At 31.2% G+C, this 23,026-nt stretch overlaps 1 protein-coding gene across 1 annotated transcript in view; it reads right to left on the reverse strand.

Moving 5' to 3' along the window:
• Positions 1 to 23,026, reverse strand: part of Pxn (Peroxidasin) — a 167,676-nt gene that overhangs the window by 4,927 nt on the left and 139,723 nt on the right. Inside the window, exon 8 of the mRNA XM_065506165.1 lies at positions 22,839 to 23,020. Within this exon, the coding sequence (XP_065362237.1) occupies positions 22,839 to 23,020 (182 nt within the window). The remainder of the gene's footprint in view (positions 1 to 22,838; positions 23,021 to 23,026) is intronic.

Below are 23,026 nucleotides of genomic sequence, written 5' to 3' on the forward strand. Positions count from 1 at the left end.
CGGTATTAGGAGATCAAAACACCTGTGCAATACCAAAATAGAGAGCCTACTGTCATGCGCACAAATATTTGGAGAACACGCATGTGACTTGCAAAGTCTTCAACTTTAAAACTAGATATCCACCTAAGAAATTTGTATTATCCTGTATCAAAATATGCAAAGGTGGAATGTACAGAAAAGGGTTCAGAATAATATAAAGAAATTTGCATTATCCTTTATTAAAATATGCAAATGTGGAATGTATAATCATTCAAGGCTTAAGACCCCATATATAAAGAAGGTCTTAATGGCCATTATGTTACAGGACGTATGACTATTCTAGTTTTCGGTTTTGTACAGAATAATCTGAAGGTATTTAACATCCTCAGAGTCATCCTCGAGCCATTCAAAGTAGACTTGATAAGTCTCAGATATCTTTGTCCTGTAATTGGCACATCGATAGTTTTGGTCGGTTTCATCTTCAGTCACATAACAAGATAGGCGGCGTAACCATAAGTGAAAAACCCCCCAACAAATCAAAAAAAGTCACGAGTTATAAAAGTGGTCCTTCCGTCTGTATTTTTTTTAAATAGCGAACTGCATTTGCAACTATGAGTCAGATCAGTGAAGACTACTGTAATATTTTACTACTAAATTGAAATTGAAAACTATTGGGTGTATGACTTGAAAATGCGGGATTTAAAATTCATGTCGTATATTTTGAACGGCGGTTTTTGTTATTAATAACTTATGTATAATTTTGAAGGATACATATCTGTCAATTATTCTCACTTACATTGTTATTGAACGTTATAGTGTGAACAACAATGTTTTTTTGCTTCGAAAAAGTCTAATTATGTGCCAACAAAACGTCATATGTGGGAAGTTTACTTTACTTCTTTAATTTGAAAAAAGTGCCGCTGAAGCAAACCGATTGCTCACCAACTTATGATGAATGTGTTCCATCGGTTTCAACGTGCGAGTGATGGTTTGTTAGGTTCAGAAGTGGTGATTTTGACACGGAAGTCAAAAGAGGCCAGCCAAAAAAGTTTGAAGACCACGAATTGGAAGCAGTACTCCATAAAGATTGTTGTCAAACTCAACAAGAGCTTGCAAAACCATTGGGAGCTACTCAAGTAGCAATTTCAAAACGTTTACGAGCTGTAGAATTCATTCAAAAGCAGGAAAATTTGGTACGAATCGAAGCCGAGAGACTTTGAAAGACGCTATAAAAGAAAATCATTTTTGCTCTAAGTCACTACATGCGATGAAAAATGGATCCATTACGATAACTCGAAACGTAAGAGATCGTACGTGAAGCCCTGCCAACCAGCCGAATCTATACTAAAACCAAATACCCATGGCGCTAAGGTAATGCTATGTAGTTGTTGGGACCAAATGGGTTGCTGAAGTTACCATCACACAACTGATTCGTTTGAAACGAGCATTGACCGAAAAATGCCCAGAATATGCGGCCAGACATGAAACTTTAATATTCCATGACATGACATGACAACATCATGACACTGCTAAACGTTCAAAATATATTGGCCGGGATCCAGAATCGCGATATTTATTGAACGTGTAGCATGCAGCACAGAAGGATGGCTTCGTACATTTTTTGTCAAAAATTATAAGGAGTGGTCGTAGAGCGCTGAAATTTGGCACTGAGAATTATATGGACCCAACTATAATAAAATTTTTCCTATCCAAGTAAAAGTCTAGAAATTTGGTTCATATATTTTCTGAAACAAAAGAAGAACGTATGCCGATTTTCAATAAAATCGGCCATGCCCACCGCATACCACCCATGCAATCCAAATGCAATACAATTATAAGGAATGGTCGTAGAGCATTGAAATTTGTCACCGAGAATTATATGGACTAAATTAAGAAAAAAATTAAATTTTATCAAAATCGACCACAAAAGAAGAACGCATGCCGAGTTTCAATAAAATCGGTCACGCCCAACGCCCACGAAACCCATACATAGATAAGAATTTGTTTGATATTTCGTTTATTATTCGACAAAAAATTTTCATCCTGTTCCGAAAACTATTTTTATTTTTAATCGAAACCAGACACTCCCAACTTTCATTTTATTAAAAAAACAGCTTGGGGGAAAGTAGGGCTACATTTTTTTTCCATGGAAAATCAAAAATAAAATAATTTTTAGAGACTTATAGATTTGGGCATATCTTCTTAACGGTTTATGATATCCCCATAATTTTTTTTTATTTATGGAGAAATGTTATATTTTTCAAATATGTTAAAGGTAAATGATATTATATTTACATATAACATAATAATACCCTACACTAAGTAAAAGAGCAAAAACATTTTTCTATTAAAATTTCAATAATTTATATTTTTGAGTGATTTTCGGAAGTGGGCCTTATATGGGGGCTATCACCAATTATGGACCGATCACCATGAAATTAGGTCATATGATTTACGTCTCTATGAAAGTTTACTATGTTGAATGTTGTGAGTATACCAACATGCACGTTAAAGTGATTTTCGGAAGCGGGTCTATATGGGAGCTATGACTAATTATGGACCGATCATAACAAAATTTGGTGACATGAATTTTGTATATATAAAACTTATTTGGAGCGAAATTTGTGGAGATACATTTATAAATTAAACATTTATGACCGATAAAGTCCAATTTCGGAAGGAAATTTGTATGTGGGCTAGGTGAAATAATGGACCGATTTCAGCCATTTTCAATAGACTTGGTCATTGGGCCGAAAAAATAAAATGTACCAAATTTCATCAAAATTGCGAACTGTACTCTGCGCACAAGGTTTACATGGACAGCCAGCCAGCCAGCCAGCCAGCCAACCAGACGGATGGACGGACATCGTTTAATCGACTCAGAAAGTGATTCTAAGTCGATCGGTATACTTTAAGGTGGGTGCTAGACTAATATTTTTGGGCGTTACAAACATCTGTACAAACGCATAATACCCTCCCCACTGGGTGGTGTAGGGTATAATTATAGATATATAAATCACTGAATTGCGTGAAAATATTTAATAAATTTTAATCCCTCTGTTTGCAGTATTGATGGAACACAGAACAGCATAATATTCTGAAATCCAGATCCCGATCCAAATATCACAATATATATTGAACGTATAGCAGTGCGCATACGATGAGTTATTGTTGGCTTTTTCACTGAAATAAATGTTTAGCAATCAATATTTAACAAAATGGTTAATTTTTTTTTCTTTGATTTCTTCTTTCTCAAAGTGTAGGCTTCCCTTGAAATTGTATAAGCTCAAATTACAATTAAATATGAGTGCCTAGCCCATTAGATTGTTCTTTCACAAAGTTTGTGGCAATTGTTTGTGACCTTTAGTTCAATTTCATAAACACATATTCATATTAGACGAGACATCAGCTACACAAGAAACCTACCACCTATAGTTAAAGCCAAATAAAGTCTGCAATTAAAGTATACAATTTGAATAAAATCAGATAGATATTGGTTTAAGAATCTTGTTTAAAACTGAAAACTGTTTATATATGTACGTACATATTTTAAGTTTTATATTTCTTGTTGTACAATACTTTATCCTGTCATTATCACTATAAATCAGAGTTTGACATTTACAACAATTTGTATGTATAAATCTCTGAAGTATAAACTGAAATAAATATAAATGAAACTACGTTTATACGAGTGTATTTGTCTGCTGAAATTGAAAGAAATAAAATTATCAGGCAACAGCACACAGATGGTGGCCATTAAAATGTTGCCAATGAATATTGCATTTTTTTTAATATTTTTTTGGTTTTTTAATTAAAAAAGATTATGAAAAATCATATAGTATATTTTTGTTTAAAAACTTTTTTACTTCATTGTTTAATTTATGGTTATATAAATACTGTTATGTAATTAATGTCCTTATAAAATTGTTCTAATGCTGTGTGTACACACTTTAGGATACGGAAAATCCCAACTGTGCTTATACAACAAGCCACAATAAGGAAAGAAATAACCCCCCTTGACTTTTCTTTGTCGTTTGAAGAGGAGGTAAAAACAAGGAAAAACTGCAAAAAATTATGAAAAAGGAAACGGATGTAAGATTTCAGAGACAAAAGACGCCCTGCATTATTATTATTATTATAATAAACGAGCATATGAACAGATATTGTTTGTGGTAAATGTTGCTGTTGCTGCTGCTACAAGTATTTTATGATTATGACAATATTGACAGACACCGCAAAAATGTGATATTCGTACATAAATATTTTCATAACTTACACTTGCACTCAGCTAAAATAATTTATATGTACGAGTGAGTAGTTATTGTGTAATAAACTAACATCTTTTTTTAAGAGGATAAACTGCAAATTAAACTTATAGACAGTAGCGCGTTATTGTTATTAAATTCTGATTAAGGTCAGATTAAGGTCTGATTAATAGGAGAAGAATTTATTGTTATATTACTGAATGTCTCCTCACAGGGGCAAACAAACTCTTACTCAGCCCAGGTACCGATACTTGATTACATATTGGTAACTTTATACATCCCATGTTATTTAGTGGGAAGTCAATCTACACTTAATTGTCTCCAAGTAATCAATTGTGAAGTCACTTTAAATGTTTATTTTGTACTGCACTTGCACTACAAACTGGTTTTATATAAATTGTGTTGATACAATTCTTTTAATTTTCTTTTTGCTTAAGCTATTGGCATCCCATTTAACCAGCGTGAAGACAATTGTCACTTTAGTGTCTCTAAGTAACCCAAAGTGTAGTCACTTTAAACTTTTATTTTGTACTGCACTTTTGAAAGTAGTTATTGGATGGTTGTCCTGTTTAGATCCACATATGGATTCAGGGACTTATAGTAATATTTCACGTATAATTTTTTTGCAGAGCAGTTTAACCCTTTAAATCCCTGTTTTAATTGTGGTTTTTGCACTTTTTAAAAAGAAGGATAAAAAAGACCAATGCCTTGAGGATTTAAAGGGTTAACATATTCTACAAATATATTCTCCGTAACATTTTACATAACTTTGCTGAACACATTTTATACCTAAAATGTAAGAATCATATGGTTTCTTATGAAGATTAACATTAAGAATGTGCCAGAGTTGGGAAACTTTAACCCGACCTCAAATGAAATTCAGATGTAAACTTTCAAAACGCCGATACACGTATCTTTTTTTTTGTCTCCTCTATCAAAATTTATTGGTCGGACCTTGTAATTTTGGAAAAAATTGGATTTTGTTGTATAGTGTAATCGGTCGGTGACTTTGGCACAACGTGAATTTCGTCGTAGATTTCCTGGCCGTCCAATGCGTACGTAAATAAGCAAAATTTACGCTTCTGGGGCACTGAAAATCCGCGTGTTACCCACGAAGAGCCATTACACCCGCTCAAAGTCACTGTATGGTGTGCTGTTTTCGCTGGAGGAGTCATCGGACCTTTTTTCTTCGAAGACGTCGCGGGCCAAATGGTTACTGTGAATGGTGAGCGCTACAGAGCAATGATCAACGAGTTCTTTTTGCCGCAACTTGATGAATTGGGATTGGAAAACATGTGGTTCCAACAGGACGGTGCAACGGCACACACTGCACGTGCCACAACCGATATGCTGAAGGATGCATTTCCCGGGCGCCTAATCTCCCGTTTTGGCGATTTGCACTGGCCAGCAAGATCGCCTGATTTGACCGCTCTAGACTTATTTTTGTGGGGCTTTTTGAAGTCGCGGGTTTATGTCAACAAGCCTTCGGCCTATTGCCGGAAGTTTTGGCCAAAGTGATGGAAAATGCCATAAAAAGGGCTCAAATGACAATCAACTGCCATTTACATGACATCATATTCTCGACTTGATGTAAAAAAAATTATAAGACCAAATAAAAATAATCCACAAGAAAAATCAAAGTTTTTAATTTTTTTTTAATTACAGCCAAAAAACATCGGAAGTTTGTATATGAGTTTTTGTCTTCGTAGGATACCGTTAACCTATTTGCAGGTATGACCAAAAAAATAAATTTTTTTTAACGGCAGTTTATTTTTAAAAATGTTGTTAAGCAAATTTCTGTATTTTTTGATCATCTCATTGGGATTTATTAAGAATAAATAGGGAATAAAAATGTGAAACAAATTATGAAAATATCTCTTATAGTTTTGTCCTACCTGCGAATTAAATTTTGAAATTTTCGAGAAAAACCAATCATCTATTTCCTTACTGTTATGAATTTTAAGTAAAACCTATTCAGAATATTGTATTCCAGATAATTCTAAATATACTCTGAAAGTTTTACTAGAAATTGGAAAAAGTTAAAACTTAAATCGTGAAGGTTAAATGTCAAATTTTTCAATATTTGGAATTTCTAATATAAAGATATATTATACGTGCCAAATAATTAAATACTAAATATGATCTGGACCATATTCAAATTTAGACATAAGAATTATATATTTATTCAGCTCTGCCAAATCTGTAGAAACCAAAATTTTGGTGAAATATTTTTAAATGAAAAATGTTTGTTAAAAACAAATAACGGATTTTATATACATTCACCAAAGTATAAAATTTTGAAACAAAAATTTGTGTGAAAAAAATGTTTGTGAAAAATCATATTTCTGATCAAAAGTGGGTTTTTTATTGTGTGTATGACTTTAAACATTTGTACAATACTAATTTATTCAAAGTATTGGCCATTGTTAGCTATGACCTTTGGCAAGCCAAAAGAACTGCTCAGCTTTTGAAACCAAGAACGAATCAATCCAATTTCGGATACTCTGTTCCAAAGTGAAGCGTATCCCAGAGAGAGAAAGCGTTCTTCATTGATCGAAACAAATGTTATTCGGACGGGGCAAGGTCTGGACTATAAAGCGGGTGAGGCAAAACTTCCAAACCACTTCATTCTAAATACTTTTTAACAGATATTGAAAAATGTGGCCAAACGTTAACATTACGGTTTTATGTCTGGCCGCATATTCTGGGCTTTTTTTCGAACTGAAACGAATCAGTTGCATTCGTTACAGGTTTCCTCTGTTCAGATTACAGCAGCTCATAATAGATAGGACCCTTTTGCTTCCACCAAATACAGAGAATTACCTTAGCGCCATAGATATTTGGCTCTGGTGTTGATTCGGCTGGTTAGGCGGGCTGCACGTACGATCTTTAATCTTCGGGTAAAGATTCGGTGCGAAAATTACATTTAGGACATGCTCAATTGTCTTTCAAGGTCTCTCTGCTTCAATTCGTATGATACCCAATTTCTCTACTTTTTGATGAATCCTGCTGGTCGCAAACGTTTTAAAATTGCTGATTGAGTAGCTCCCAATGATTTTGCAAGCTCTAGTTGAGTTTAACAACCATCTTCATGGAGTAATGCCTCCAATTCTTGGTCTAGAAACTTTTTTGGCTGGCCTGGCCGATATTTGACTTCCGTGTCAAAATCACCACTTCTGAAACGCACAAACCATCTCTCGCACGTTGAACAGATGAAACACATTCGCCATAAGCTTTTGTGAGCAATCGGTGGGCTTCAAAAGATACGCCATCTATTGTAAATCCCGCATTTTTAAGACATACACTCAATATGTTTTTTGAGGACCATATCTGTTTTAATCTTATCTTCTACGTAGTATTCATAACTGCGAATTGTTTGAACTTTGAAAGTTATAATCACAACATTCGCTGTATGTCCAGCAAAGTGTGGTTTACTTCTCAACATCAACTTACTTTTTGTCTTCGAGTATATCCCTTTTGTTTTATCGATCCCAGGTTTGTTTTCAATCATAAGGTTCAAACAGTCATGAAGTTTAACATCCAAATTTCCTAATCACACCTCAATTCGGATAATTTTGAATATATTGGCATTTCTTTTGTACCTTTGCGAACTAACAAATATGAAAATAAAAAAAATCTTAAATCGTCAATAAATTTGTAAAAAAGTTTTTAATCGAGAAAAGGAGCTTGATCTGTAATCACTTGAATTTCTGAACAAACATAAAATTGTAATTGTTATTAACTTTGTATAGGGAGAAACTTCTCAATCTTCTGACAAAAATCGAAATCGAAAAACTTAAAAAAATAAATCATCAATAACTTTCTAATGTCGAGAAAAGGAGCATGAATTTTGATCACTTAGTTGTCTGACCAAACATTTTAAATCGTTAATAAATTTGTAAATAAGCGTTTAACAAGAAAAAAAGAGCTAGATCTGGGATCACTGAGCAATAATCCATTGATTGAAAAAATTAAAAAATCTTAAATCATGAATAACTTTGTAAATAAATGTGTAATTGGGAAAATGAACATTCGATATGAAAAATTCAAAAATCCTAAATCATTCAAATTTCTGATCAAAAATCTATTTTATAAAGAAAAACTTTCTAAATACTGTTACGTTTTAACCTTTTCAAAACGCTGTTTTATTTCATTTAAATAAACCGGATACTTTTGATTGCAAATAAAAGCCGTTTATTAGTTTGAAAATGGTAACAACTCTTTATTTATTCAAATGTACAACAACAGAATAAAATAGTGACTCAATGTTTTTTATACGCGTTTGTAAATTCGCAGAAATACAGTCACAATTTATAATGTACACGAATTTATTTGAAAAACACAACACACTTTAAGGCACTCAGTTGATGTTTATTCGAAATGCGTCTCTGATAAACTCAACTCACGACTGCAACCTCTGCCACTATTTATAACACTGTCATCTGCACTCTAGATTGTTCTTTAACTGTCAAAATTCGAATATTCTAGATCTTACTATTACATACGCCATCTGTGGTGTACTTTCTACAATGTTCTTTAACTGAATATTCGAATTCGAATACAGCGTTGCCAACTTACGATCAATGGTCAACTGAAAGCTTTTATTTAATAATGCCCACAGATATGTTACAGTTTGCTATTACAGCACTGTTATTTGAAAGCATTATGCTACTTTTAAATCAGCCCTTAAAATCGTTATATTTGAATTCAAGTACAATTTCGTAACAATACTTTCCATCTGTGATCACTCATATTTATTATCGGAAGTTGGTTTTTAACTTTGACTAAAAATAGAATTTAGAGATAAAAAATAAATAATCTTGAATCGGCAATCATTAAAAATTTAGATTTATTTGTGATCACTTAAATTCCTGACAGTAGAGTTTTGACATGAAATACTCAAAATATCTTAAATCGAGAAAAGGAGCTCGATCAGTGATCACTCAAATTTCGTATCAAAAATCGATTTTTTATATAAAAAAAATTAAATTTTCAATAACTTTCCAAATACTTTGAATCTCTGATCACTCATATTTCCAAAAAAAAATGTTTTTTTACATTTTTTAATTGCGCATGTTTTGAGTTTGTAGAAGGGAGAGGAAGATATTTTCATTCTCCTCTGCACTCCCTTCTATATATTCAAGACTTGTACAAGTGAACTTGATCTGTGTGAGCCTAGTCTTTCTGAAAAAATCAAAAAATCTTAACTTGTTAATAAGTCTTTTTACGTAATTGTAGACATTTCTATGATGCTTCTTGACATTAAAGAAAAAGCCTAAATTAATGTGCTCTAATTAATCAAAATAAAACCCCTTCTAAATATAAATTTCAAGTACCTACACACCTGCTAATGAAAAACTTTCAATATAAATTATAAATCGTTGTCGTTGACTTTTTGTTGCAACTTGTATAGTACTTAAATAAAGGATACACATAATTTTAGCATAATAACAACAGTTGCAACAGCATAAATGAAAAACTAAAAAACTAAATATACAATACACTCAAATCCCAAAACAATACCAGCAGCCACATAGTACTTTCCCAAACAGAGACGATTATAACGAAGGTGGTGGTATGCAGGATGCCACCATACTTGTGCACATATCCAAGTACTTTAACATATTCGTGCAACATACAATAATTGTGCATTATGCAGTAACCTAAAGGTACGCTCAATAACCATGCAACGCATTACAAACGATCGTAATGAGAAAAGTTGCCATTTCTTTTTTTTTTTTTTTGTTAGAGCAATAGAACCCATAATGTATTTTTAAATTATGGCAAAATTTCAAAAAAAAAAAAAAACCAAAGACAAAAAGGAAACCAACAAAAAAGAACTTTAATGCATGTGAAGCATTAATATGACTGTTTGTAAGTCGCACAATATTAGAAGAGATTTTAGCCGCATTTACCAGTTTTTTCGATGTTTTTTTTTTGATAGTGTGCTTAACGTTCACTTTCAGGAAAAAAGTTGTTCCTGGTCTTTGGATTGCTGTATTGTATAAGTATGTATGTTTATATAATATGAGCTTGTGGTAATGTTTTTATAGTTATGTGATTTTTTTGTGCAATTCCTTGACTGTGGTTATGCATTACCGCCATAAAAATAGCAGCAGCAAAACCTACAATTCCACATTTTAACACTTTTTGCCGTGTGCGGTTAATTAAATTTTTATCTTTTGTTTTTCACAACTTTTTTCCGAACAAGGTTTTATTGTTTTTCCTTTATTCATTAATATTTCCTTTTATTCTACATTTACAAAAAGCTGCTTTAAAATCGTATGCATACAAAAACAGTTTAAAAATATTTTTTTTTTACTTTAATTTTGTCTTTACAGCAAGATAATGTGGTTTATTACACAAGGTATTGGTTTTCAAGTGGCAAATTAAGTGACAAATTATGAAAATTTGTCAATAGCTTTGTACATAAGCGTTTTATAGACAAAAATGATCACTAATCAAACATTTTTTTGGTCAGAAATTTAAGTGATCGATTAGTGATCGTTTTCTTGTTTTCTATGATCACTGACCAAAAAATCGATTTTTGATAGATTTAAGATTTTAAATCGTCAATATTTATTGGAGTCAGCATTTAATTAAGACAAGGAGCTCAATCTGCATTCATTTAAATTTCTGAATAAAATTCTATGTTATATGAACAATTAAAAAAAAACATAAATCATCAATATTTATTTCTAGCAGGAGCTCGATCTGTGATCAGTCATACATCTGACCAAAAGAAAATTTTTGTATAAAAAATTCGAAAATAAATCGAGAAAAGGAGCTCGATCTGTGATCACAAACCTAAAATCGATTTTTTATATGAAAAACTCAGAAAATCTTAAATCGTTAACAAATTAATAAAATGAGCAAGGAGCTCGATCTGTGATCAGTCATACATCTAAACAAAGGAAATTTTTGCATAAAAAATTCAAAAATAAATCGAGAAAAGGAGCTCAATCTGTGATCACAAATCTAAAATCGAATTTTTATATGAAAAACTAGGAAAATCTTAAATCGTCAATAAATTAGTAAAATGAGAAACGGATACCGATTTATGATCACTCAAATTTCTCACCAAAAATTCGATTTTTTTATAAGAAATCTTCAAAAATAAAGCGTTTAATTGATAAAAGGAGCTCGATTTGTGATCATTTGAATTTCTGTCCAAAAATCAAAATTTTTGTTTGAAAAACTCAAAAAATCGTAAATCTTCAATAACTGATCTCGTCAATATTTGTTTGAATAAGTATTTTATTGAGACAAGGAGCTCGATCTACATTCATTTTAATTTCTGACTAAAATTTTATGTTTTATATGAACAATTAAAAAACCATAAATCGTCAATATTTTTCTAAAGCAAAGGAGCTCGATCTATGATCAATTTCAAAAATAAATCGAGAAAAGAAACTTGATTTGTGATTACTGACCCAATTTTTATATGAAAAATATTTTAATTTTTAATTTTTTTTAACTTTTAATCGAGAAAATTTGCTCGATCTGTGATCATCGACTAAAATTAGCTCGTTCTGTGTTCACTCAAATTTCTGAGCAAAAATCAAATTTTTATATGAAAAAACACAAAAAATCTTAGGTTCTCAATAACTTTTTAAATAAGCATTTAATTGAGGAGAGGAGAAAGGATGGAGAACAGGATCCCGATCTGAGACCAAAACATCGATTGACACGAAAATCTCAAAAAACCTTAAATCGTCAATAGTTTTCTAAATAAGCCTTTAACTGATTAAAGCAGCACGATTTGCAATCTCTCAAATTTCTAATCAAAAATCTTTTTTTTTATGAAAAAATTAAAAAATATTAAAACCTTAATAATTTTCTAAATTGAGAAAAGGAGCTCGATCACAAACCAAAAATCGATTTTTTATATGAAAATCTTAAATAATCAATAACTTTGTAAAATGTCAAAAGGAGTCCGATTAGTGATCACTAAAATTTCTGACCAAAAAATCGATTTTTTTTATAAGAAAATTATAAATTGTCTTTAATAAATAAGCGTTTAATGTAAATCCCGCATTTTTAAATCATACACACCATAACTTTCGATCGATCTTTGATCACTTAAATTTCTTACCAAAAATTTGTATATGAAAAATTAACAAAAAATAAAATTAAAAAATGTTTAATTCCTATTTTTGATTTAAAATCGATTCTTTACATGAAAAAAAAACAATTAAATTTCACACCAGAAATAAATTTTTTATATGGAGAAAGTATTTAATGATTTGTTATATGAAATACTAAAAAAAAATCTTTCGATCGATCAGTCGATTTCGTATTACATTTATTTCGATAATTTCGGACCAAAAATTTATTTTTATATGGTGAACTCAAAAAATATTGTTACAAATTTACATTAGCGAATTTAACTGTCTGTAATGATTGGCTGCAATATTCATCATGTTTATAAACAAGAATCTATTACTTATCAATAATGTTGATAGCAAGAAGTTATTATCAATTAAGCTGCTAACATTAACATAGAAGCTGCTAAAAGTTCTAAAATTCATGAAGCTACTAGAAGGAAGATGGCGCTGTATAAATAGTGGAAGCGTTTGCAGTCGGTAGTTAGTTTATCATAGGCGCTTTTAGAGTCAACATCAACTGTCTTGTATAGTGAATTAGAAACGTGTATTTGTTTAAAAACACATAAGCGGAGTTCACTATTACGTGCGAATGGTCTTGCATTATTGCAAATGCAAAATTGTAAAGGTTTTGTTGTGTATTTTGTTATTGGATAACGGTAAAATTTTGCATTTGTAATGATGCTAGACCATTCCCACTTAATAGTGAACTCCGCTATAGTTACTATTTAAACTGTTGTTGCGTAAATTTGAACAATTAAAGAGTTGTTAAAATTTAAAACTACAAAAATGCTTTTATTTGCAATCAAAAGTTTCCTGTTAATTTAAAGGAAATAAAACACCGTTTTTAAAAGGTAAAAACGTAACAATATAAATATAACTTTGTAAATAAACGTTCAATTGAGAAAAGTATGTCGATCTGTGTCCAGTCATATATCAGATCAAAAGACTTCCTTCGTGAGAAGGTATAAAAAGGTATTTGTAATTTCCACAATATAATTTTCCGACCCTATAAAGTCCGTCTTTCTGTTGAAATCAATTTTCTGAAGACCCCAGATATCTTCGTGATCCAAATATTCAAAAATTCTGTCAGACATGCTTTCGAGAAGTTTCCTATTTAAAATCAGCAAAATCGGTCCACAAATGGCTGAGATATGAGGAAAAAACCAGGACAACCTCGATTTTTGACCTATTTTTGAGCTATATCTGGATTACCAAGTCATTAATATAGACAATATGGATATATAATGATAGATATTTCAAAGACCTTTGCAAGGACGTATATAATACTTACTATGTAATTTTTTAACCCGAATTTTTTTTCACCAAACAAAATTTTTTTTTTTAAAATTTAAAAGAAATGAAAACAACTTTGGAAAAAAAATAAATTTTGTTTACCTAAAAATATTTAAAATTTGTATTTTTCGGCACAGCAGAATATAGCTCTCTTACTTGTTTTATTACCCCCATATCGAGCCCTTAGCGCCAAATTATCGTAAGCGACAAAACACAAATTTTATACATAGAATTAAAAATGTTATGATGCGATATAATATAATTTCGTTCAAGCTATTTGTCTATTTTTCACAAATATTTATAACATTTGACAATTAAAAATTCATGGAATACTTTATAGAAAAATATGACAAAAAAATTTTTCTTATTGAATTTTTGAATAGATAAAAATTTTTCGTATTGAAATTAAATTTTTATTTATAAATAGTTTTTAATGAAATTTCACAATTATGTAGATTTTTCTATTTAAAATGGAAAAATAAAAACGAATTTTGAAATTTATTATCAGAAATCCTGTAATTCCCAAAAAAGTGTTGAAAAATTCCAAAAATGGTATTTTTTAGTTTTTTGGCTATAATATTCATACCAGGGTCGGGGTTATCGGGACCCTTTACAAAATAATTAGAAACATATTGAGCCACCTATAATCGGATACTATATTTTGATATCGGATACGCGATTTGAGAATTTTTTCTCTAAATTTTTATTTTACATAAAAAATAGGTGTTTTTTGAAAGGACCTGGTCCCCTCGGTAACAACAATTTTGAAATTGGTTTTCCTTTAAAATATTTTATAAAAACTAAGCTTTCAGAAAGTAGAAATTCCTTATACATCCTCTTAGAAATTTTTTGCGATAACTTTAAAAGAAAAAAAGTTATTTTTCCCAAAAAATAGCGAAAAATTGCTTTTTTTAAATTTTTTAAATTTAAATGCATATAACTTTGGACTTAGTCATTATTCTTAAACAATTCTGGAGAAAATCGGGAAATATTTGGATACGCTGTTATCAAAAAACTGGAGTAGGGTGGGTAAAAATGTTGAACATTTAATTTTCAAATGCGCTATTCAAAACGACAAGGTTTTTTGTAGTGCTCGATGAGAAAATTCAACATGTATAATGTTTTTGAAATCGGAACTCAAACCAAGAAATAATATCGTTTGAAAAATGTAACATACCCGAGGTATCTTAAACTCGACAACACTTCTTCTTTGCGCACGTGAAATTTCATTCAAACCAATCTAACCATTTAGAAGTTACAGATTTATTTCCCTCTTTTTATACCCTTCACCTTCGTGAGAAGGGTATATATAAGTTTGTCATTCCGTTTGTAATTTCTACATTTTTCATTTCCGACCCTATAAAGTATATATATTCTGGATCCTTATAGATAGCGGAGTCGATTAAGCCATGTCCGCCTGTCTGTCTGTTGAAATCAATTTTCTGAAGACCCCAGATATCTTCGGGATCCAAATCTTCAATAATTCTTTCAGAAATGCTTTCGAGAATTTTGCTATTTAAAATCAGCAAAATCGGTCCACAAATGGCTGAGATATGAGGAAAAAACCAAGACAACCTCGATTTTTGAACTATTTTTGACCTATATCTGGATTACTAAGACATTAATATAGACAATATGGATATCTAATGTTAGATATTTCAAAGACATTTGCAACGACGTATATAAGACCATAGTAAGTTGGACCTACAATGGGTCAAAATCGGAAAAAAAAATTTTAACCCGATTTTTTTTTCAAAAAAAAAAATTGAAAAAAAACAAAAAAAAAATTTTTAAAATTTAAAAAAAAAAATTTTTAATAACAATCGAAACATTTTTTTCCGAAAAAATGAAAAAAACAACTGGAAAAAAAATTAAATTTTTTACCTAAAAATATTTAAAATTTTGAAGTATAATTTCGTGAAGGGTATATAAGATTCGTCACAGCCGAATATAGCACTCTTACTTGTTTTCTATACCACTGTGTGTCGCTTACGATAAAATTTGTTTACTGTAAAATATAAACATTGACTTACGATAAAATCTTACCCCCTATATTTTTGATGTTATTAACAATTTTGATATTCTGAGAACGCTAAAACATCAGTCGGTCCATAAAATTTTAATTTCTGCAATAAAACAAAAATTTTAAAAATGTCGCTTACGATAATTTGGCGCTAAGGGCTCGATATGCACAAACAGTTTATAAATTTATCAAAGGTTTATAAAATAAATTTTGTATGGAAATATTGTTTGATAAACCTTTGATAAATTTATAAACTGTTTATGCATATGGGGGTTAGTCTTTACATCTATAAGACTGAAAAACACAGAAATTTGTGGGTATGACCTGTGCGTATGATTAATTTGTAATTCAAATGAATTACTTATACGCTCCAGTATACATTTGGATTGGTAATTGAACGTTTAAATCAGTGGGTAAACTGTTGAAATGTTTTCTTGTATTGAATTAAATTATTACTTATTTAAATGCTTTGATTAATTAAGTATAGAATGCCATATTCTGATGTTTACTACATTATTACAGAAATAAAAAACCTATTGCATTACTATGGTAGAAACAAGGACATTAGCATTAGGAATATCCTCTTCTCATTTAAAATGAAAATCTTTTTGTGTTTTACATGTTTAACAGTCCACACACAGTCTGCGTTAAATCTCATGTGCGCAAAACCGACACTTGCATTTTTATAGGGGCTTTTACCGCATAATCATGCTTTTTATAATTTCTCTGTTGTTGTTCAAACGGAAAATTTAAATTTTTTTTGTTCTATACGACTGTGTTCATGTTTCTTTTGTTAATGCACAGAATTCAAAAAAAAAGGAGGAAGAAAGAAGAAAAAAACCTCTTTAGTTTGCAATTTTCCACAAATGGGAAAATCTGCAGTTTTTCTTAGTTTAGTGGTGTTTTTTGTGTTGTGCTCTGTTTTTTTCTTCTACTAGTTCGAATGTCATCGTAGCAGTGAGTTGAGCAAAAAAAGTTATCACTTTTTGTATTTTGTTAACTTGTCTGCTGTGTTGCTGTGGCTTTTGTAGCCTTTAAGCAATTGCCCAAATAAAAGAGGATGGCTGAAGGCAAGAAATTATTAGTTGTCTTGGGGTCGTTTCTTGGTCTAGTTGTTTGTGTATTTAAATTACATTTAATATGCAAACTGTTATAGTTTTACACAAAACTATTTACACAATTAATTAAGAAAGTTTGTGTACAACCAGTGCAAGAATTATGGTCTCATTCGTTATCTAACTTTTTTTTTGCGTACAAATCCTTAAAGGATATTAAGGATATTAAGATTTGTTTTATTTCTAAGTCTATAAGCTGCTGTCATTTTGTTGATATTTTATAATAGGCATATTTTTGTGCAAATTATTATAGTATTTCTTAATATTGAACTTCATTTTTAATTAGGTTTTTTTCTCTCTTTACAGGTATGCACTTTAATGATGTTCTATTCCATTTTTAATTGGATGCTCTTCAGTTTTTCTTTCTTTTTTTTTAAATGTACAATTAATATTTGTTTTCAATAAGAAAGTTTATATAGTAACGAAATGTTGGTAAGAAATTTAATGAAAACTAATGAATGTGGGTTGAAGGTTAAATCAAAAATAAACAGCAATCAAATTTAAATTGTTGGAACTTGTACAGTTAAGTAAAGGAAAACATAGTTAGCATTTTAAAACAGACACGTGTCTTCACGAGACATACATATATTAAAATCCATGTAAATAAATGTTTACATGGATTTTAAGTGCATTATAATTACTGCAAAAACAACAATTAGTAGATATAAGGAAATGGAATTTAAATTTTAAAACTTGTGTTTAAAGCAATAATAAACATAAAAAAGTACGACCATATAATACCCTACACCAAGTAAATGAGCATAAACTTTTTTCTTTTAAAATATCAATAATTTATATTCGTGAGTGATTTTCGGAAGTGGGCCTTATATGGGACCAATGACCAATTATGGACCGATCACCATAAAATTAGGTCGTGTGATTTGTGTCTATATGAATGTTATTTTAAGAGATTTATGTACGTTAAAGTGATTTTTGGAGATATATGGGAGCTATGACTAATTATGGACCGATTGTAACAAAATTTTGTGACATGAATTTCGTATATATAAAACTTATTTGGAGCGAAATTTGTGGAGATACATATATAAATTAATCATTTATGACCGATAAAGTCCAATTTCGGGAGGACATTTGTATGGGGGCTAGGTGAAATAATGGACCGATTTCAGCCAGTTTCAATAGGCTTGGTCCTTGGGCCGAAAAACTGGTATGTACTGCGACCTGTACTTTGCGCACAAGGTTTACATGGACAGCCAACCAACCAACCAACCAACCAGCCAGCCAGCCAGCCAACCAGACGGACGGACATCGTTTAATCGACTCAGAAAGTGATTCTAAGTCGATCGGTAGGCCAATATTTTTGGGCGTTACAAACATCTGCACAAACGCATTATACCCTCCCCACTATGGTGGTGTAGGGTATAAAAAGCGACAACTTCTTTGTGCGACCGTAGAACAAGTGAGGTTGCAAAAATCAAAAATTTCATGTGCTCCTAAAAAATATTGAATAAACCTATTTTACAGTAAATTGTAATCTTATTACAATCAGATTTATGGTTCAGAAGATATAGCCCTTCAAAGTTGACTGATTTTCAGTTTTCAAAAAACAGACCAATTTAGTCCGCTTTCAGATACAATATGTCGAAAACTATGTAACGGATCGTCATTATTTTTGATTCTATTGATAGATCTATTTATTAAGAAAAGAATAAAAAAGAATTGTACTGTTTGCTTTGTATTTGTCCAGGTAAATCGATATTTACCAACTATCCATTTTTTCAATATTTCTCAACTTTGATGAAAAATAAAAAAAACTATCAAATTCTATATTTGCCATTTTTCCAGCTGCCCGTCTCTGCTCCATTTTTTGCTAGAGGTAAAATTTTTAAAAAAGACATGGTTCCAGACCATATTTACCAACTATAATTTTTTCAATATTTCTCAACTTTGATGGAAAATAAAAAAAAACTATCAATTTCTATATTTGACAAATTTTCAAAATAAGTTCTTTGATTATTCCTTTAAAAAAACAGTTTTCGAAAAAAAAATTGTAATCTTTTCTGGAAAAGAAACACAAAAAATCAAAACTTTTAAAAAATATTTTATTTTACTTCCCATAAAATAGATTTTTTCACAAATTTCAACTTTGCTGACCCATAAGTAGGCACCTGAAAGGTGTAGAACCATTTTTAAATACTAATTTCATAGACCGATCAATTATTTATCATCTGCCTTTTAAATTTTTTGATTTTCTCATTTGGTTCAAAAGTTACGATTTTTGGAACAAAAAAATTCAAATGGCGCCACTGTGTGACGTAACAAATTTGATCGCGAAATTATTCTGTTTTCTCCCTATTTTAATAATAACAAGTAAGAGAGCTATATTCGGCTGTGCCGAATCTTATATACCCTTCACCAAATTATACTTTAAAATAAATTTTTTTAAATATTTTTAGGAAACAAAATTTAATTTTTTTAATTGTTTTTCAAATTTTTTTTTAATTTTTTTTAAAAAAAAGTTTTTTCCAAATTTTTTTAAATTTTTTTTTAGTAAAAAAAAATGTAAGAAAAAAAAATTTTTGATGAAAAAAAATTCGGGATAAAAAATATTTTTCCCGAGTTTGACCCATTGTAGGTCCAACTTACTATAGCCTTATCTACATCGTTGCAATGGACTTTGAAATATCTATCATTAGATATCCATATTGTCTATATTAATGACTTAGTAATCCAGATATAGATCAAAAATAGGTCAAAAATCGAGGTTGTCCCGGTTTTTTGCTAATATCTCCGTTATTTATGGACCGATTGTGCTGATTTTAAATAGCAAACTTCTCGAAAGCATGTCTGACATTGAAGATTTGGATCCCGAAGATATCTGGGGTCTTCAGAAAATTGATTTCAACAGATAGACGGACATGGCTTAATCGACTCCGCTATCTATAAGGATCCAGAATATATATACTTTATAGGGTCGGAAATGAAAAATGTGGAAATTACAAACGGTATGACAAAAAGTCGAACGATCGATTATATTATCCAAAAAAAGTCGAAAAGACGACTAAATATAATAAGTGGAATAATCTATAAAAATCGATTTATTTTATTTTTAAAAATTTTAAATATTTTCTCGTCCATTAAAATAGGACGAAAAGTCGAATATTGAAAAAAATCGAAAGTGCGACTTTATTTAAAAGTCGACTTTTTTTCAACTATAGAAACCTAATTTCTGCTCAATCAGTTTCAATGTGCGAAACACGGTTTGTGCCGTTCAGAAGTGTTGATTTTGACACGGAAGACAAATATCCCCCAGGCCAGCCAAAAAAGTATGAAGACCAAGAATTGGGGGCATTACTCCATGAAGATTATTGTGAAACTCAACAAGAGCTTGAAAAATGAATGGGAGCAACTCAAGCAGCAATATAAAAACGCTTACGAGCAGCAGGATTCATCCAAAAGCTGGGAAATGAATCCTTCATACGAAGTGAAGCCGAGAGCCAAAACCATTTTTATATGTCCGAAATATTTGCTTGAGCGCTATAAAAGAAAATAATGTAGGCACCGAATCATTACTTGTGATGAAAACAGGATCTATTACAATAATCTCAAGCGAAGGAGATCGTATTTGAAGCCCAGATAACCAGCAGAATCGACATCATCCAAATATCCATGGAGATAAGGTAATTCTCACTATTTGGTGAGACCAAAAAAGTCCTATGTATTATAAGCTACTGAAAGCTGGCCAGACCATCAGCTGTACCGAATGCAATTGATTTGTTTGAAGCGAGCGTTTGCCGAAAATCGCAAAGAATATACGGCCACACTTGAAACCGTAATATTCCATCATAACAACGCTCGGCCAAATGTTACAATACCTGTTAAAAACTATTTAGAAAGAAGTGGTTGCGAAGGTTTGGCTGACCCGCTTTATAGTCTAGACCTTGTTTTGATCAATGCAGAACGCTTTCTCTGTGATACACTTCACTTCAGAACAGAGTATCCGAAATTGCTTGATTCGTTATTGGCCTCAACAGATGAGCAGTTTTTTTGGCGCGGAATTCATATGTGGCAAGAAAGATGGGAAAAGGTTACAAAAGGGAAAAAAGCTAACAATGGCATTTTTAAGTTATATCTATACCCAATAAAAATGATTTTCTCTGTTTTAATTACATTTTAAGTTGACAGCTTCTATAAAAAAAACACAATACAATTGGTAAATTCACATGTCATATTGTCATAATGTCCTAATATTTCACGACTCATCGGCTCGGCTTAACCGACTCTTAGGCGTTCGGCGCAGGTCTCTGCTGGTTGGTTACGACAACATTAGTGGACAATAAATGAACATGTCAGAAACTGGCAGAACTCTACAGCCGGCAAAATGATCGACCGTGGAAACCCAAACCAAGAGAACTCAAGCAAATATCTCTCTTTTAAAGTACATTAAATGAATTTACTCCAAGGTTCTTGCGAATATATTAAGGCCATCGGGAATCATGTGTGGATGCCATTACCCTGGAAAATATCAAACCTTTCCCACCTTAGAAGGAACATGTCAGAAGCTACCGGAACTCCTCAGTCGGCAGAACGACCGACATTCAATAGGGAAATCCAAACCAAGTGAATACAAGGCAGATTCTGAACATAAATAGACTAACACTAGGCAGGATATACAGAGTTGAAGTCTCATCTGGCTCGTATTGGTATATTCAACGATACGATTTGTAGAACGTGCAAAGAGGTGGACGAAACGCTGGAACATTAGCTGTACCAATGTCCTGAAACGGGTAGGGACCATTTAACCGAACATTTGCTCAACTTAACCTTACATAGCTTTCTTTTAACAATTTCACGACCATAAGCCTAATTTTTTAACATTTCTTGAACACAGTGCCGATAAAACTGTAAATTTTCAAAGACAGTAAAGAATAAATGCTGTAACCGAACTTGTTTTAATCTGAACACATTAATAAGAGACATGTTTACGAACTAATTAAAATTAAAAAGGAAACCATTGTTTTTTTTCGTCATTTAGTTATTCAATATTTTTGTGTTGGGACACCGTTGACCCCGTGGTCGTGAAAGGGTTAAATTATTCTCATTTGAAGGTAATATAAGAATCGGTTCAGCCAAATATTGCACTCTTAGCTTTTTATACCCTTCACCATGAGTGGCAAGGGTATATATAAGTTTGTCATTCCGTTTGTAATTTCTACATTTTTCATTTGCGACCCCATAAAGTATATATATTCTGAATCGTTATAGATAGCGGAGTCGATATAGCCATGTCCGTCTGTCCGTCTGTGAGTTGAAGTCAACTTTCTGAAGACCCAAATAACTTACACACACGAATGATACATTAATATCTCCGAAATTCTTCCGGCTCGGTTGTTATCGAGAAAATCGGTCCACAAATGGCTGAGATATAAGGAAAAAACCAGAACAACCTCGATTTTTGACCTATTTTTGACCCATATCTGGATTACTAAATCATTATTATAGTCAATATGGATATCAAATGATAGATATTTCAAAGACCTGTGCAACGACGTATATAAGACCATAGTAAGTTGGACCTACAATGGGTCAAAATCGGAAAAAATATTTTTTAACCCGAATTTTTTTTTTCACCAAAATTTTTTTTCACTAAATATTAAAAAAAAATTTTTTTTTAAATTAAAAAAAAAATTATAAAATTTAAAATTTAAAAAAAACAATTTCGAAAAAACAACTGGAAAAAAATTTAAATTTTGTTTACCTAAAAATATTTAAAATTTTTATTTTGAAGTATAATTTGGTGAAGGGTATATAAGATTCGGCACAGACGAATATAGCTCTCTTACTTGTTTAAATTAAAAACGGCAATGTACGATATGTTGCCTCTATAGGTCAAACTCAAATACTAAATCCCTATAAAGGAGGGGAGGTGGTAAGTGGATTTAAAGATGTCCCTCTATCGATTGTAATCAACATTCCGAAGACCTCAGATAACCAATGACCTTTCACTTTCGATCGTAATGGAATTTTGTAACTAGTTGTTGTTGATTGTTAAAATGTTGAACTTTATTACAAAAATCAAAACATTCTTTCTTACCTTATCGTTATCAACGCTGAGGCAGTAGCACGTCCAAATTCATTTTTAATCGAACACTCGTAACGACCATTATCCAATATAGTAACATTCTTAATAAACAAACTGCCAGTGGCTATAACTTCATATTTATCTGTGTGCAAAACCTTTGGATCAATAACACGACCATCCTTGCGCCAAGTTATCTTTGA

The sequence above is a fragment of the Calliphora vicina genome, chromosome 3, assembly GCF_958450345.1.
Source record: "Calliphora vicina chromosome 3, idCalVici1.1, whole genome shotgun sequence".
In the NCBI taxonomy this organism is placed as follows: domain Eukaryota; kingdom Metazoa; phylum Arthropoda; class Insecta; order Diptera; family Calliphoridae; genus Calliphora; species Calliphora vicina.